The sequence below is a fragment of the Epinephelus fuscoguttatus genome, linkage group LG12 (genome assembly GCF_011397635.1).
Source record: "Epinephelus fuscoguttatus linkage group LG12, E.fuscoguttatus.final_Chr_v1".
Taxonomy (NCBI): Eukaryota; Metazoa; Chordata; class Actinopteri; order Perciformes; family Serranidae; genus Epinephelus; species Epinephelus fuscoguttatus.
In genome coordinates, this window is record NC_064763.1 from 24,643,664 (window position 1) to 24,660,322 (window position 16,659).

The following is a 16,659-nucleotide window of genomic DNA, read 5'->3' on the forward strand; positions in this document are numbered from 1 at the left end:
TCTTTTTGCAACATTTCATCAGCTGTATACTTTGAACCATGTCGTCACCTAGCTCAAGGAAACACAAGCAATGTATTTTATTTCTAATATTCATATGATTGACCAAAAAAATACAATTAATAATACATTTTGGCCAGATTTTTACATGGATAGTCAGTTGCGTCAACAATGTTCATGTGCAATTTCTTGTAGTGGTCCAAGTAATATGTGTTTGTGTACTCACGTAACACAGGAGTTCAATTAATAGCCCGGGCTATTATTTGCTTAAATCACTGAAATCAACAGGCCTATATTTGGGACAGGCCTTTAATCCCTTTCACACAAAACTGTTGCTCAGCAAAGATCAGGAAATACAATCAATCATTGTTTATTCAAGCCAGTATGAATATTACTTGTATAAAAATTAGGCTTCAAATAACATATCAGTTATGAATCATTCATTTGCTCTAGCTCCAACAGACAGCACATCAGAGACAGAGAGGATTACGGCACCCAGCAGCAGCTTTATCCTGTTAAAACAATACTCACACCTTGGATTAATTTTTTATGAAAAACCCTTTTGATTCTTTTGATCTGAGGACCTGTACAGACTAAAGAAATATGAATAACTTACAGGGTAATCGAGGAATGGTCACATAATTTGAGGTAGCCAATAGCCCGCTTTTATACATCCAAAGAACTTCTGTCAAAAAAATGAGCTGCTTGGCAACCAGACCAGGCGTCTAATTGAGACAGGCCTTTATTTGTCAAAATGTGTAGCCACACCGGGCTAGTAAAAGGGACTGGGTGTTTAATTGGGACTAGGCTTTTAATGGGTTTTATGGGAGCTTAACATGACCTGGATAAGGTCAAATACTGAAATACTGAATATCCTGTAAAACAGTTTGATTCCGCTGGCAAAGGTTTAGTAACACAAAAGTAGATATGCTCCAGTTTTCCTGTTTTTGAAGCATTTATAACATAGTTTTTAAAGAAAATGTGTTTCATACTTTGGCATGCCATTTTTTCTGTTGGAAACGCAGCTAGTGTGCAATACAAGCAAAGCAAGTTCTTTTTTTGAGAGGCATCTAGAGCACACCTCCTTGCTATCCGGACGTGAAATCTAGCCTATAGTTCTCCTCTCTCCAGCTACGTCACTGTCAGAATAAATGACGTGGCTGGATGCAGGAAGAAAAGTAGATTTTGCAGCTGTAAACTCAGCTTTCTCGGTCAATACAGCTCAATCACATTACCATCAACACTGACTGGACATCTTTATTATAGGTGGTGAATTTTCCCTGCAGTCTTTTACACCTCCACATTGTGTTTTGAAGAATCTCTTTGTTCCCTTCTCCAGGTTATCTATGATGCCACTGTTGTCTGGTGAGTCCATGCACCTGTTTGTTCTCTTCATACGATCACACAGGAGCTCTCCTCTGTATTCATACCGACACAGATCTACAGATTCATCTCTTTCTGCTCACGCTCTGATTGGTGTCAACTTCTCCAGCAAATGACTGTTATTACAATCACGAAGACGAGGGTGTTAACAATCACTGATGGTGTTAAATCGATTTGGTCCGTGATTCCTACTCGACAATAACAAAACATCTGAATACGTAATTCCAATCAGCTCATTTCAGAATCAGCAGAGGTGACGAGGAGCGAGCTCAGTTTAAAATGATCTGTGGCAAAATTACTTTTCATTTGTTTAATTTGTGTGGAGGAGGTTTCTGTCATCAGTGTCAGCCATTTCACACATGATTAATGATTTGGAGCTTAGCTGTTAGATTGATTTCTCTTGTGTAGCTTTTCCTTCTCAACAGGCTCATTTAGTGCTCTCGATGCTTTGTTAGCTTCTTAGCTGCCTGCCCTGACTGTTGTCAGTTCTGTCGACCTGAGGCCTTTTGTAAAGAAATAACGGCTCTCCATTGTTGTGTGTGTCAGCGCTTTTAATGAAAGAACAGATTTATATGTGGCTTTAATGTGGGTTTATCAGTGATATACTATGGCAGGCTGTTTATTGAATTGTAGCGTGCCAGGCCGAAGCTGTCCTGGTGTGTTTCACCTCACCGCTGTTCTTTCTCAGTGCACTTTGTCAGATTTGTGTCTCAGCTCACTGAATGCTCCGAGTATCTGAGAAATGAGTCTGCACACGTGCAGCAGTGGTCATCTAGGGTCTGTCTAGGCCTAGTGGAACAGCTGTTTGCACAAGTGGTGTGGTGAAGTATTTCTCTGACATTTAAAGGTCCAGTGTGCAGGATTTAGGGGGATATATTGGCAGAAATGGAACATCATTTATGATTCCTTTACTGCAGTGGTTCCCAACTGGTGGATTGCGGTCCAAAAGTGGGTTGAATGGACAGCAAGTGACTTGCAAACATGTCAAGTTTGTAAAAAACACATTTTATTTTTAAGCACAGTGCTTTTATTTTGAAGTGCTGTAGAGTGAGTGACTAATGCACAGCCACTTAACAGAGACAGCAAACTAGCATGACAACATGGCCAAACGCAAGTATGACGCCAAATGTGTTGATCTGTGTGGACCTTGGACTGATCGCTAAGGAGAAATCTGGACCCTGGGGCTGGACCAGTTGGGATCCACTGCTTTAGTGTATAATCGCCTGAAAATAAGAACTGTGTTTTTGTTATCTTAGAATGGGCTGTTTATGTCTACATAGGGAGCAGGTCCTCATCCGTGGAGTCTGCCATGTTTCAACAGTAGCCCAGAACGGACAAACCAAACACTAGGCCATTAATTTTTTTTCCTGTCGCCACAGTAGTTATAAGCCTAGCTACAATGAGAGCATTGGAAAAACACAGATTTTTTAAAGTGAAACTGCTGTGTTCAGTATTTCTAACAGTTTAAATCACCGGGTTTGTTTGTTTTTAAGAGGAGGAGACATCTTCTTAACTTGTGGATAATTCAGCTCCCAAAAATAATAAAAACCTCCTGAACAACGAACACTGAAGGACTTGTTACCAGAGGTTTCAGCTGGTTACAGTCTGCACTCCTCAGCACTAAATCCCCCTGAATCTCACACTCTTACATATAATAGAACGCCTGTTACGTTCAGATCCTTTCCAACCAAGTTCAATGCTGATTAAGCCTATCACTGCCAGGGCAAGCTCACTATATTTCTCAGTGGAGTTGTGTTTACTGGTGTCTTGGGAGACTCTCCCGCACTGGCATGCCGGAGGTGATGAGTTTTACCACAACCAGACAGGGCGTCAGGGGACAGGAAGGAGGAAGAGACCATGGTGACGGAGCAGGAGCACGGTGGAAAAGTGTCCAAGTAAAGTTTGTGTCGTGGGTGCTACGGAAAAAACAAACCCTGCATTCAGAGGAAGAATTGAATAAAAAGAAAAAAGACTTGAAGAGAGCTCTCGTGGAGGCAGGGGAGATGTGGCGATGCATTAGAGGCATGCGTCAACAGTGTTTCTGCAGTTACACTCACTGCCACAGGGGGGAGACAAAATTCTGTTCTACAGCTTGAAAGCAAGACTGAAGCTTTACTTAGTATATTATCTGTGTTGTATTTGATGTGAATGAATGTGCACACACTAACTATGTAACTTTATGGTGTGTCAGACCAGGACTAACACAGATGTACTTTTTGCTGTGCAGGTGGGAGTCCTTGCTCCTCATGACCATGTATGGAATCTACATTATAATCATGAAGTAAGTGTAAGACCGAACAGTCATCATGTGTCCATCTGCACGCGTATCTGCATTCTGACTGACGACAAACCCCATTTATGGTAAATATGGATGTAGGCAAATGGTATCTGTTTGGTTGCAGGTTTAACTCCCAGGTTCTGGCGTTTGTGACACGACAGCTCAGGAGCTCCAGGCCATGCTGCTCCAAATCAGAGAACCACAGAGATGACAAGATGGGAGAGGATGCCTCTGCTTGCAACACCTCCATGGTGCTTCTCAACAAAGGTCAGAAGATGTTTGAATGATCTTTTGTTCTGTCCACTCTGTGATATATACACAAGTTTAATCTACAACAATCTTTTCCCAGGCCAAGGTCACAGTCAGGAGGCTTCTCCAGTCATCATGGTGGATGAGCTTCTCATCCTCAACCCCCACAAACTGTCCTTCTCTGAGGCTGGCCTGCGCATCATGATCACCCCACATTTCTCCCCCCGCACCAGGCTCTCCATGGCAGGACGCATGCTCATCAGTGAGGTATCTGATGCACATGTCACACACATTATAACACAACCCTCTCTGAGCTCTACAACAAAAAAAAACATTCCTCTCTGCCCCTCTCACAGAGACAGAGGCTGATCCAGAGTTCGAAAAACCAGAGGGACGGCGAGGCCAGCCCCGGGTCAAGAACGGGATCAGCCAACAACAGCCTGAAGAGGACGGGCTCCTGCAGTCTGGAGAATGGAGGCAGGAGACCTGGGGTGGGAGACGCAGAGTCAGGAGACAAGCCGGGGGCTGAGGCGTGTCAGGCAGAGGAGGAGGAGGAGGATGATGATGGGATATTTAGTCCTGTGCGCATACCAGGTGAGGAAGATCAGGCGCAAACTGTTGATTACTCAGTGTCATATCTCAGGAACAGTGTGCAGATTATACAGATCTTCTGTGCTGTCAGTTAAAGATGTGTGAAGCATCCATGTTTTAGAATACGTAGCTTCCTTGTGCATATGGCTGCTTATGAGTCTGGCAGAGATGGATGTATACTGTAACTTCAAATTGAGTGGACAATTACAAGGCGTTAATTCTAGTTTTAGATGTCACAGCCAATCACTGGGTGATAAAACACCTTGCTAATTGTCATGACTACCATTTGCTCTTCTGACTGACCTCCTGCTCCTCACAGGTAGCTGCTGTGCGCGGATAAAGTGGGTAATCACGTGGCCTCTGGGCCTCCTGCTCTACTGCACTGTGCCTAACTGTATTCTGCCACGCTGGCACCGCTGGTTCATGGTCACCTTCGTGGCCTCCACCCTGTGGATCGCTGTCTTCTCCTACCTCATGGTGTGGATGGTAAGGAGGCAGAAGTTAATGCAGTAAAGATGACACTGTAACAACAAAAATGTATATAATCTTTATACTGGTATGTATAGAAGTATATTAATTACAAGGGGTGAGATTCACCAGACGACCCATGATATGATATTATCACGATACTTACTGTAGGTCACTATACAATATTATTGCGATATTGTTACTTTTTTCCAACTGCAAATTATTTCCCCAAAGGAAAACTTTGTCAACATCAGCTTTACTTCATTAGATAAAGTTTTCAGTCTGTCCATCTGACTTTAATCACTTTTATTGCAGCAAAATGTGATGCAGAGCAGACAGACTGACCAACACTGTCATAAAACCTGTCAGAACTACTGCATACACCTGACAAACTGAACTGTTGGTAGATTTAATATCCTCTGTGAGGTCAGATTAAGCGTGTGAGTGAAACATTTCACCTGCAGGTATCCCGCTATCTGGATGGCAGCATCCATGTTAGTAGTGTTGTCTGATACAACCACAGCCCCCTATTCTTGTGCTGCATTTTGCAGGAGGTCTGCGATGTTTGCTCTGGTGTGACTTTCGTGAAGAACGTGAGACAGCAGTCGCCAGTTTTCTGTGAGATAATGTGCCGTTTTATTCACATATGAATCCACTGACCTTGAAGTCCAGGCATCACAAGTTAATGCCACCCTTCTTGCTGTACTCAAAGATTCCTCAAGAGCTTGGCTACGGCTGTGTCGGTAAAAAAATGTCACATACTGGGTTCACGTTTTTTTAGCATATAACAAAAGCCTTCGTTTGAACAACGCTGTAGAGATGCAGATCTTTGCACATGAAGTCAGTGATGGACTGTGTTATTTTCTTAACTCTCTCAGAGTTGGATGGTACTTTTGTCAAACTATGTTTGTCCAGTGTTTAGTGTTAGCTTGGCCGTCAGTGGCTACCACTATCTCTGGATGGTGTAGAGTGTGAGGTGAGCCTTCAGGTTCGTAGTATTCCCAGAGTATTTTATTCTCATATGACACTGCTTGCAAATCATATGTGTCATATCCAAGTCCCTCTTTCCTACTGTGTTAAATAACCCCAAATAAGTCCAGACGTCGATGGCACATTTCTGATTTTTTTTTTCTGTGGCACCTCCATCTTTGTTTTGATGAACTTCCTGCCAAATGCTGCTGACCGAGACCTCTGCTGACCTCACCAGGAAAAAAACATCAAAACCATCTAGTGGACTGAAAAAGCAATTGATTTTATCATCCTAGTACCACAAGTAATATTAAAATGTGTATTTGCAATAATTAATTATGTATATAATAAAAGATCAATACTTGGCGTCCGTGTATGAATACAATATGACCACGAAAAATATCACGATACTACGCTGTATCGATTATTTCCAACCCCTGCTAATTACAAAAAAAAAAAAAAAACAGGTGAAAGGTTTAACAGGACAGAGAGTGATTGTTATTAGAGGATGCACCACCTTAAAATGCTTCCTCTGTGTTTACTTAATGCTCTAATGCTTCCATCAGGTCACCATCATCAGCTACACACTAGACATCCCAGACTACATCATGGGCATAACCTTCCTGGCCGCAGGGACCAGCGTGCCGGACTGCATGGCAAGTCTGATTGTAGCCCGACAAGGTAAAAAGCGTAAAGCTCGTTACTCTGAGTCTCCCAAGTCTTTTTGCCTGTTCTCTCTTTGTGGTGCGAGTGCTTCAGTTCAGCATTTCTCTGTCACTCTTCCCGTCTCTTTTCAGGCATGGGGGACATGGCGGTGTCTAACTCCATAGGCAGCAATATCTTTGACATCCTGCTGGGTTTGGGTTTCCCCTGGGCTTTACGTACCCTTGTGGTGGACCACGGATCATCAGTACGCATACACTTCATCTCCCTACAATACCAATCTCTTTTTTTCTTTTGTTTGTGATTCACTGATGTCTGCATGTGTGTGAGAAGGCTAAACTGAGATGTTGGGTTTTCACCTTTGTTAAATGGTCATAAATTGTGACACCTGCTTCCCCTCCACCCACAGGTCTCCATAAATAATAAAGGACTGGTGTATTCTGTCATCCTGCTGCTGGCATCTGTGTTCCTGACGGTGAGGAAACAAGTTTAAACACTTGCTGTATGCAGTATCCATAGTGAATCAGACGCAGAGCATGTGTGAGGAAATAACCTAACATGGAAAAAGTGCGGTTGCTTTACAACGAGAATTTGAGGCCTTAACTGATATTAAAAATAATTTGAATCTCTTTTCTAGAGGCCTTATACTTACACCAAGAGTCTCTCTGTTTCCAGGTGATGAGTGTTCATCTGAACCGCTGGAGGCTGGATCGACGGCTGGGTCTGGGCCTGCTGTTTCTCTATGCCATCTTCCTGCTCTGCTCCATCCTCTTCGGGCAGATGTGAGGCCTTAAGGTCGAAAGTCAACCCCGTCAGACAGCATGATGAGTACCTACCTTTCCACCACACGTCCTCTTTCCTGAAGCCAAAAAGAGTGACAGCGTTGTCGTGTTCCTTGTGAGAGTTTCCGTGCACCTTTGTAGGACTCGCTAGGGTGATACTGTACACAATGCAACGACACAAACACACTGAAGTCTTTTGTCAATAGCACAATGTTTTTCCCTCCTCTTTGTACAGTGCAGTGTTTGAATAGTCTTTAAATTAACAAACTGGGCGACCAAACAAAATGTTTAATGACATGGCAGATAGAAGCAGCAGGTTTGTTGCGCCTTCAACAGCAATATGAAACAGGAAGTGACCAAAAGTAACAGCTCACTAATATTTTGATGATAATTGGATATCATGACTGAGCTAGAATGTCAGTTTCCACCCCGTAACAACACTTATATTTCATGCCTGTTTTATATTTGAATGTACAACAACCTGTTCAACTGAGACTCTTCAGTTAGCTTAGCCAGCTAGCTAACACTATAAATCTAAACTGCTCCTGCTAGGTAATAATTTCTTGAATAAATGATGAGTCAGCACTCTTTAATTCAGGCAATAAACTGTTTAGATTTACATTAATTAAAAAGACTGTTGCTTCCTGTCACTTCAGGTGTTTTCATCTGTTATTTATTTACATTTTTAATGTTTGTGTTCTGAAAGCTGCTGCAGCACAGCAGATAAATTACAGAATTATTGTTTAGTTTTCAACATTTCAGCAACACAGCAATCAAAAGTTATTTATGAGGGAGAATATATAAATAATCGCCAGGAAAAAATGTTGGCTTTGTGTGTTTCTGCAAACTACAGACAGGTTACGTTTGTACTTTATGTAGCACATGGGTTCAAACTATATGTACCAACAACACTGTGGATAATAGGGGTGTAAATCACCAGCTTCATCACGATACGATATTATATCGATTTGTTTGGATGACGATACAATGTTTGCCGATATCACAAAGTCTGTCACGATACGATTTGCGCCTGCGATTTGAGCCTGTGATCGATATGACGCAATATCATATGCCCATCTAACACAATCATTTACATCAACTCACAAAAACAACTAGAATATGAGTTGACCATTTTATTTCTGAGATCTGTTTATTGTTTGAGCGGAGGCAAGCTTGCCCAGAAATGGTGACACAGATGTGCTATGTGAATTTCAAAATAAATGTGTATCTTTAAGATGATGATATGGATCGATGTTTTCATTTTGCATCGATATAATCGGATCGTTAATCAATGAATCAATGTATCGATGTGGATCGATTTATCGTTACACCCCTAGTGGATAACACGTGGTTAAGTTTAGAAACACAAAACAAAGAAATACTTCAAAACATCTATTTCAAGCAGGTGTGTAGGAGAGGGACGAGAAGAATAAAACTTGTAGAAAAGACTCCCGCACACTGTCTAACTTGCAAAAATGATACATTTTAATGCTGCAACGTGCATGTGCAGTGGAAAGGCTAAATACCAAGCATCAATTAGTGTAACAATCAGCATTATTTGATTACATTACTTTACACTGCACCTGGGTATTGTGATTAATTGCAAACTTACAGCCACGCTGTAAGATGACTGTTGGTTACAAAACTGTTTGCCTGACGAAGGTCTCATCACCAAAACAATGCAGCATTAAAATCATTTTGTTTTTTGCAAGTTAGACCGTGTGGGAGTCTTTTCTACGAGGTTTAGTAAAAACACTGCTTGGTTATGGTTAGAAAAAGATCATGTTTTGGCTTAAAATACCCAGATTTGGGGAACAGTCATGGCTGGGAAAGATGCAGTGTCTTGGTAAAAAAAGAAAAAAAAAGCACATTCATGCCACTATTCCAGGCTCCAAGGAATGCCGCCAAGCCTTGCAGCCAGTAATTTCCAGTGGCCACTTGGGATTTTGCTGCAAACAATTTCCCTGTGGCTCAAAAAGCCATTTACCCATAGACCACCATTATAAAAGAGACATCTGTAAAACTGTTCACCGGACACTCCAAACTGCAAACAAGGACAATTTTTTTCTATTCTGAAACGTTTAATCATGAAAATTTTATGTTTCTAAAACTGTCCTCAAGCCAGTAAAAAGGATTTAAATTCTTCTTTAAGCCATGTCTGAACTTGTGGCAGGCAACTCCATTGGAATGAATAGGCGTCATCCTGGGGTCGGGTGTTTAGTTATCATTATCATATTAAAGTTCATGCACTATCCCCGCTGGAAAAACAGCAACAGGTCGCTAAAAAACACCCACGACTGGTGCCTAAAAAGCCACTTGAAATAATAATAATAATAATGATGATGATGATGATGATGATGATGACAATAATAATATAATAACCTTTATTTATACCTTTCATACAAGAAATGAAGTGCTGAGTGCTGTACAATAAGGGCAGTATAAGCACTGAGTGCTTATACTATAAAATAGACGTAATGGACATAAAACAGACAAACAAGGCAATTTAATATAAAGGACATTTAAAACAGTTTAAAACATTGATTTACTGATTCATGAAATCATAGAGTGACTCATGACTTTTTTTTAAGATTATTATTATTATTATTCAATTTTCAAGTTTTTCTTCTTTCTTTGGCTTTATTAGGTAGGACAGTCTAGGCATGAAAGGGGGAGAGAGGGGCTGACATGCAGCAGGTGGCAGCGTGCTGGAATTGAACCCATGGCTGCTGCAGCCTTCGTATATGGGGTGCCTGCTCTACCCACTAAATTACCGCCCCCACAGCAGTGACTCATTAAAAATGACCCGTTTTGGTATTTGTGGATCTTGAAAAGTGGTCTGCAATGGATATCACATCATCCACCATCCTCTCCATCTTCTGATGGCAAGTCAGCTCGTACACTACATCACTATAGAAACATCGATATGATGCGTATGAAATTAACAAATGTGACATATTCATGGTTTGCAGAAACAAACAATGCCAACATGTTCTTCATGTGACTGAGCTGGTATGTCCACATATTGTCTCCCCACTAGATTCTGTCGGTGAGGAGTGTTCAGCAGTGCATGTCTCTGGCAACAGTGATTAAACATGTTGAGCAGGATAAAGACAGATAGGAGACAGAGGCAGTTGTGATTTACAGTAGGTAGATAAAAATCCTACTGGGCTACAGTACAGAACCACTCGTAGAAGAAACAAATTAATAACATAACCAGGAAGAATCAATATTTATATATATACGTCTATGTTTTAATATATATTTGACATGGTTTTAGAGACTATCTCAACTATATGAACAGTTATTTTCCTGCAGATTGCACAGACTTTAAAAAAACATTCTTAAATCTGTCATGTCATGCTCAGACCTATTGTCCATTATAAAAAAAGATTAATATTTTCTGTTGGCCTTAGGTTTGAACACCCTTGTATGTTTTGAATGTACAACCTAGCAGAAATATTTACATGCATTCAAATGTAGCACTGAATTACAGCGAAGAACCTCTGAGCAGACGATGAGGCACTATAGTCCGACCATAAAGGACACCGTGTACGTGTCAGTAGACTTTTAGAATATATAATATAGAATAAAAGGCACATAATTGTGACAATATTTTGACTTTTGCCTGAGTACTTATAAGCAAGTATTGGTACAGCTTAATGTACGTAAAGAGATTAACCTTAGTGTTGCAGTATTTTTAGAGGTCTTATTACTATGAAATCTAATATATATAATGTACTTCTATGAGTGTCACAGACTTTGATGACTTTGAGTGCAGGTTAGTTGTAATAACTTCACGTTTAGGTACGACAATCGATGTTTGTATTGTTTCTTGTTCATTTTATGAGATTGTTTCTCTTTGGTGGAACATTTTTATTTAAATCAGACCCGAAGCAGCGCGTTATACACACGCATACACACACACTGTAATTGTGTGTGTGGCACGGCAAATAAGCTGTATATTCTGTATTGGTATACCTGCTGCTGCTGCTGAAAACTATGAAAACAATTTGGACACATTCAGATAATATTATATTCAAGACTAAATGTTCCACCAAAGGGATCGGGGCAAGTTTTTTTTGTTTGTTTTTTTTTAAATGGCTGTATAATTATTATAATTATTGTCTACTTGACAATACTTTTTACTGTTTGTAAATGTTAAATAATTGACATAGTTTTACAATAATGAATGTCTGACAGAGACTAGTTTTGTGGTGTTTTTGATATTTAAAAAGAATACATAATAATACATAATGTTAGCCTACTTGTGAATTATTGTAACAGAATGAATGCATATTTTGTCACTTTGTTAGATAGTGGAATATGAAGGCTATAATGTCAGACCAGCACTCCATTTGTAATTAATTCAATTACAGTTGTGTCTTAAAATCTTTTCAGCACTTAGATTTTCTTTTGTTTCAGTATTGATTTATTGAAAACCTGATTTCATGCAGGGGAAGACAAAGGAAATGAAACTCCTGTTTACAGGTTCAAACTAGATTTTAGTTTTTTTTAGGTTTAGATATTTTAAAGAATGCCTAGAATCTAAGAAATACCACTAAATTTAAATAGCAGTAAGTTTTCATCCCCTTTTTCCATTTTTTTTTATCTTTAAATCATACTTTCTCTTTTAGCTACAGTTTAAAAATGAAACTTTTTATTGAAACACATTTTATCAGATCTGGTCAAATGTCATGTCTGGAGTTTTTGTGCCAAAACCCATCGATGCATTTAAATAAGGTTTTAGGGCAACTTTTAAAGGGATAGTTTTGATTTTTTGAAGCAGGTTTGTACGGGGTTCTTATCCATACTCAGTGTATTACATACAATAGATGTCTGCCAGTGCACCCCCAGTTTGGAGAAGTGTCAGGAGTACTGTCATGGAAGGTAAACAATGAACTGCTGTGGATGGGGTCAGCAACAAGCTGTGTTTTAGCCACCTAAATAAAGTCCCACCTAAAAATCAGTTTAAGTGTGCGATATATAAGAGTACTTCACCTCTTTGCCTTTACGTCAGACAGCCCATTCCAACGGGGAAGCTGATAAGGGTTTCAGTTCCTCATCTATGCTCTCGCCAAAGCCACCAGACTCCATTGACAAAAATAGTCGTTTTGGCTCATTGAGCACGGGCACTGCTGGTGTATTGCTGCTTTGATCAATTAGATAGATTGTGTTATTGTGCGATGTTGGTGAATCCAAACTTACCCCTTTCAACGCCAAAGTCATACAGTAAAACAAATAAAATAACTGATCGAAGCAGCAATATATCGGCAGCTTCTGTGTTTGGCAATCTTAAATCACTGTTTTTCTCAAAGGAGTCTGGCTTGAAAGAGAGTGATGTAATGGCTTCAGTTCCCCGCTGGAAATTGCTGTCTGACAATAAGTTAAAGCTGTAACAATATTCTAAAAATAGCATACAATTACTGATTTTTTTGGGTGGGACTTTTTGAAAGTGGCTAAAATATGTTTTGTTGCTGACCCCTCCACAGCAGTACATTGCTTAGCTTCTGTGGCAGTACTCCTGCCTGCTTCTCCAAACTGGGGGCTTGCTGATTGACATTTACTGTATGTAATAACAGAATATGGATAAGTACCTCAGTACCACGCCTCCGAAGAACCAAACTATCCCTTTAAAATGTCATAGCAAAAAAGAAATAGTGATATTATCCTATAAATGTCCCTGACCCAAACATTAAAGCTACACTTTGAAACTAGTAGCTTGTAACAATGGCTACTGCTTGTCCAGAAAAAATAGTGCTGAAATGATTAGTAGTATAACCGTTTAGTTGATCAACGTATTGAGTCTTTCATCATGCAACTATGTCAAACATTCACCAGTTGCAGATTCTCAAATGCGCTGTTTTGCTGCTTTTCTCTATGACCGATGAATCAATTGGAAAAATACATGACAGATGAACTGATGATGAATTGTTTGTTCCATGCTCTTAATTTAGCTTCTTTTTTTTGCAGTTACTGAAATGGAAAAACTGTCTTTGCATATCCTAACTATCTTCATCCTGTTAAACAACCATCAGTAATAACTGTGTTTTGCCAGGAAATGTTTTACAGCAGGTGGTGATGTGAATGTGTTCTTTGACTCAGCTCTTGGGACTCTCTGCTGTAAACTTTTGTATTCAGATCCAGTAATAATCTCAATACGCTCGTCATGGCTACTGAGAGACACAACAGCACCAAAGCAAACAGTTGATCTCCAGTACTTGTTTTGGTTTCACAGCACTCAAAGAATGTTCTCCATATTCTGCTGTGATGTTGGAGGTAGTGGATGTTTTAGAGTTGAAATTTATTGCTTAGAGGTCTTATTGGATCATAGAAGACTGTTGTATCTTGAGACCAATAAAAAATGTGCAATAACAATTCGTCTCTTTGCCCATTTTTGGCTCCTCCATTTTTTGATGTTGTCTTTAATACATACATTAAAGGAGGTCAAGAACTTCATGACATGTACGTGCTTCTATTATCAGTTTGTGACGTATAAAGTTTGATTAAAGGTAATATATGAAACTTTGGTGAGCTTTAGGGTGGTGATGTCATATGGGAGCTCCCTATTAACAAAAAAGAAAAATCATGGCATGTAAAAAATCATGGCAGAATATGTTTTAAGTATGCCACTAAAATTTTGAAGAAAAAATGTCATGTTATAGTATGCAATAAAAATAAAAAAAAATCACAGTATACAGTAGTGTGATACATTTTAAAGAATCATAGTACAGTGTGAAGTAAAGATTTCATGGTATAGGATGTAATAAAATAAATGTAAAAGTATGGTATGTTAAAGAAAAGTCATAACATAGTATGTCATACAAAATATAATAGTATAGTTTGCCTAAAAAAATCTAAATATCTTATACCATAAAAATGTCACGGTATAGTATGTAAAAAAAAAAAAGTCATAGTATAGAATGTCAAACAAATCAGTGTAGTATGCCAGAAGAAATGTCATAGTATATTGAGTTAAATAGATCATACTATAGTGTGCCCCCCCAAAAAAATCATAATATAGTATGCCAAAGAATTGTCATAATATAGTTGTTGTTGTTTTTTTGTTTGTTTGTTTAAAAAAAAAAAAACATAGTATAATGTCTAAAAAAAAACATAGGTTCGTTTGCCAAAAAATCACAATACAATATGCCAAAAAAGATCAAATATGATAAAAAAAAAAAATTAAATACAAAAATCATAAGATAGTATGTCAAAAAAAAAAACTAGTAGTTCAGTAGTACAGTAGATGATAAAAATGTCATTGTATGGTATGCCAAAAAACTTATAGTGTGTTATGCCAAAAGACATAGTGTGTTGTCATTTTTTAATCAAAAAAGTCAGTATAGTATGTCCTTAATTTTTTTTCCATAAAATAGTCTTATTATAGTATGTCATCATTTTTTCATCAAAAACATCATAGTATAGTATGCTGTTATTTTGTCATAAAAAAGTCATAGTATAGTATGTTATTTTTTCATCAAAAACGTCTTAGTATAGCTGTTATTTTTCATCAAAAATATCATAGTATAGTATGTCATTATTTTTTGTCAAAAATGGCATATGTTGTCATTTTTTCATCAAAAAACATCACAGTAGAGTATGTCGTTATTTTTTTCATAAAAAAGTAAGAGTATAATATGTCGCCATTTTTCATCAGAAACATCACAGTATAATATGTTGTTATTTTTTCATAAAAAAAAAGTCATTGTATAGTGTGTCATTATTTTTTCATAAAAAACATCATAGTATAGTATGTCGTTATTTTTCATAAAAAAAGGTCATAGTGTGTCATTATTTTTTTCATAAAAAACATCATAGTATAGTATGTCGTTATTTTTTTCATAAAAAAGCAATGGTATAATATGTCGTCATTTTTTCATCAGAAACATCATAGTATAGTATGTCGTCATTTTTTCATCAGAAACATCACAGTATAGTATGTCGTTATTTTTCATTAAAAAAGTCATTATATAGTGTGTCATTTTTTTCATCAAAAACGTCATAGTATAGTATGTCGTTATTTTTTTCATAAAAAAGTAATAGTATATGTCGTCATTTTTTCATCAGAAACATCATAGTATGGTATATCGTTATTTTTTTTAACAAAAACATAATAGTATAGTATGTCGGCTTTTTTAATAAAAAACGTCATACTATGTTGCTATTTTTTCATTAAAGGAAGTCATAGCATGTATGTAGTATGTCGTTATTTTTTAATCAGTTAAGTCATAGTATGGTATGTCATCATTTTTTCCATCAAAACTTCATATTGCAGTTGGCATTATTTTTTTTCATCAAAAACGTCATAGTATAGTATGTCGTTATTTTTTGATGAAAAATTAATAGTATAGTATGTCGATTTTTTCAATCAAAAACATCATAGTATTTATGTCGTCAATTTTACATCAAGAAACGTCATGGTATAGTATGTCATCATTTTTTCATCAAAAACGTCATAGGTTAGTATATCGTTATTTTTTGATTAAAAAAAAAAGTCATAGTATAGGATGTTATTATTTTCCATCAAAAACGTCATAATATAGTATGTCAACTTTAGTTTGTCGACGAGTATGTCATTACTTTTTTTCATTAAAAAAAGTAATAGTATTGTCTGCTATTGTTTTTTCATCAAAAACGTCAGAGTATAGTATGTTGTTATTTTTTCATTTAAAACAATCATAGTATAGTATGTCATAATTTTTCCTCAAAAATGTAATAGTATCCTATGTTGCTATTATTTTTTTCATCAAAAACGTCATAGATAGTATGTCGTTATTTTTTCATCAAAAACGTCATAGTATAGTATGTTGTTTTTTTTCATAAAAAAGTCATAGTATAATATGTGGTTATTTTTCATAAAAAAAGTCATACTATAGTATGTCGTTATTTTTTCATCAAAAACGTCATAGTATACTATGTCATCATTTTTTTTTAATCAAAAACAGTCATAGTATAGTATGTATAGTATGTCGTTATTTTTTTCATAAAAGAAAGTTACAGGTTATCATTTTGTCATCAAAAACGTCATAGTATAGCATGTCGTTATTTTTTTTTTATAAAAAACGTCATAGTATAGTATGTCGTTGTTTCATGAAAAAAGCCATAGTAGCCTATAGTATGTTGTTATTTTTTTTTTATCATCAAAACCATCAGAGTATAGTATGCTGGGGGTTTTTTTCATAAAAAAGTCATAGCATAGCATGTTTTTCATCAAATGTTCAGTGTAGTATGTCGACTTTTTTCATCAAAAACGTCATAGTATGGTATGTCGACTTA

General features: G+C 37.5%; 1 protein-coding gene across 1 annotated transcript in view; it reads left to right on the top strand.

The window, feature by feature from the left end:
- Nucleotides 1–13,758, top strand: part of LOC125898372 (sodium/potassium/calcium exchanger 3) — a 39,277-nt gene extending 25,519 nt beyond the window's left edge. The window contains exons 8-17 of the mRNA XM_049592158.1: nt 1,337–1,362; nt 3,608–3,661; nt 3,783–3,925; nt 4,008–4,174; nt 4,264–4,501; nt 4,818–4,984; nt 6,502–6,616; nt 6,733–6,845; nt 7,008–7,073; nt 7,274–13,758. Coding sequence (XP_049448115.1) covers nt 1,337–1,362; nt 3,608–3,661; nt 3,783–3,925; nt 4,008–4,174; nt 4,264–4,501; nt 4,818–4,984; nt 6,502–6,616; nt 6,733–6,845; nt 7,008–7,073; nt 7,274–7,384 — 1,200 coding nt within the window. The 3' untranslated portion in view covers nt 7,385–13,758. The remainder of the gene's footprint in view (nt 1–1,336; nt 1,363–3,607; nt 3,662–3,782; nt 3,926–4,007; nt 4,175–4,263; nt 4,502–4,817; nt 4,985–6,501; nt 6,617–6,732; nt 6,846–7,007; nt 7,074–7,273) is intronic.
- The last annotated feature ends 2,901 nt before the right edge of the window (nt 13,759–16,659 follow it).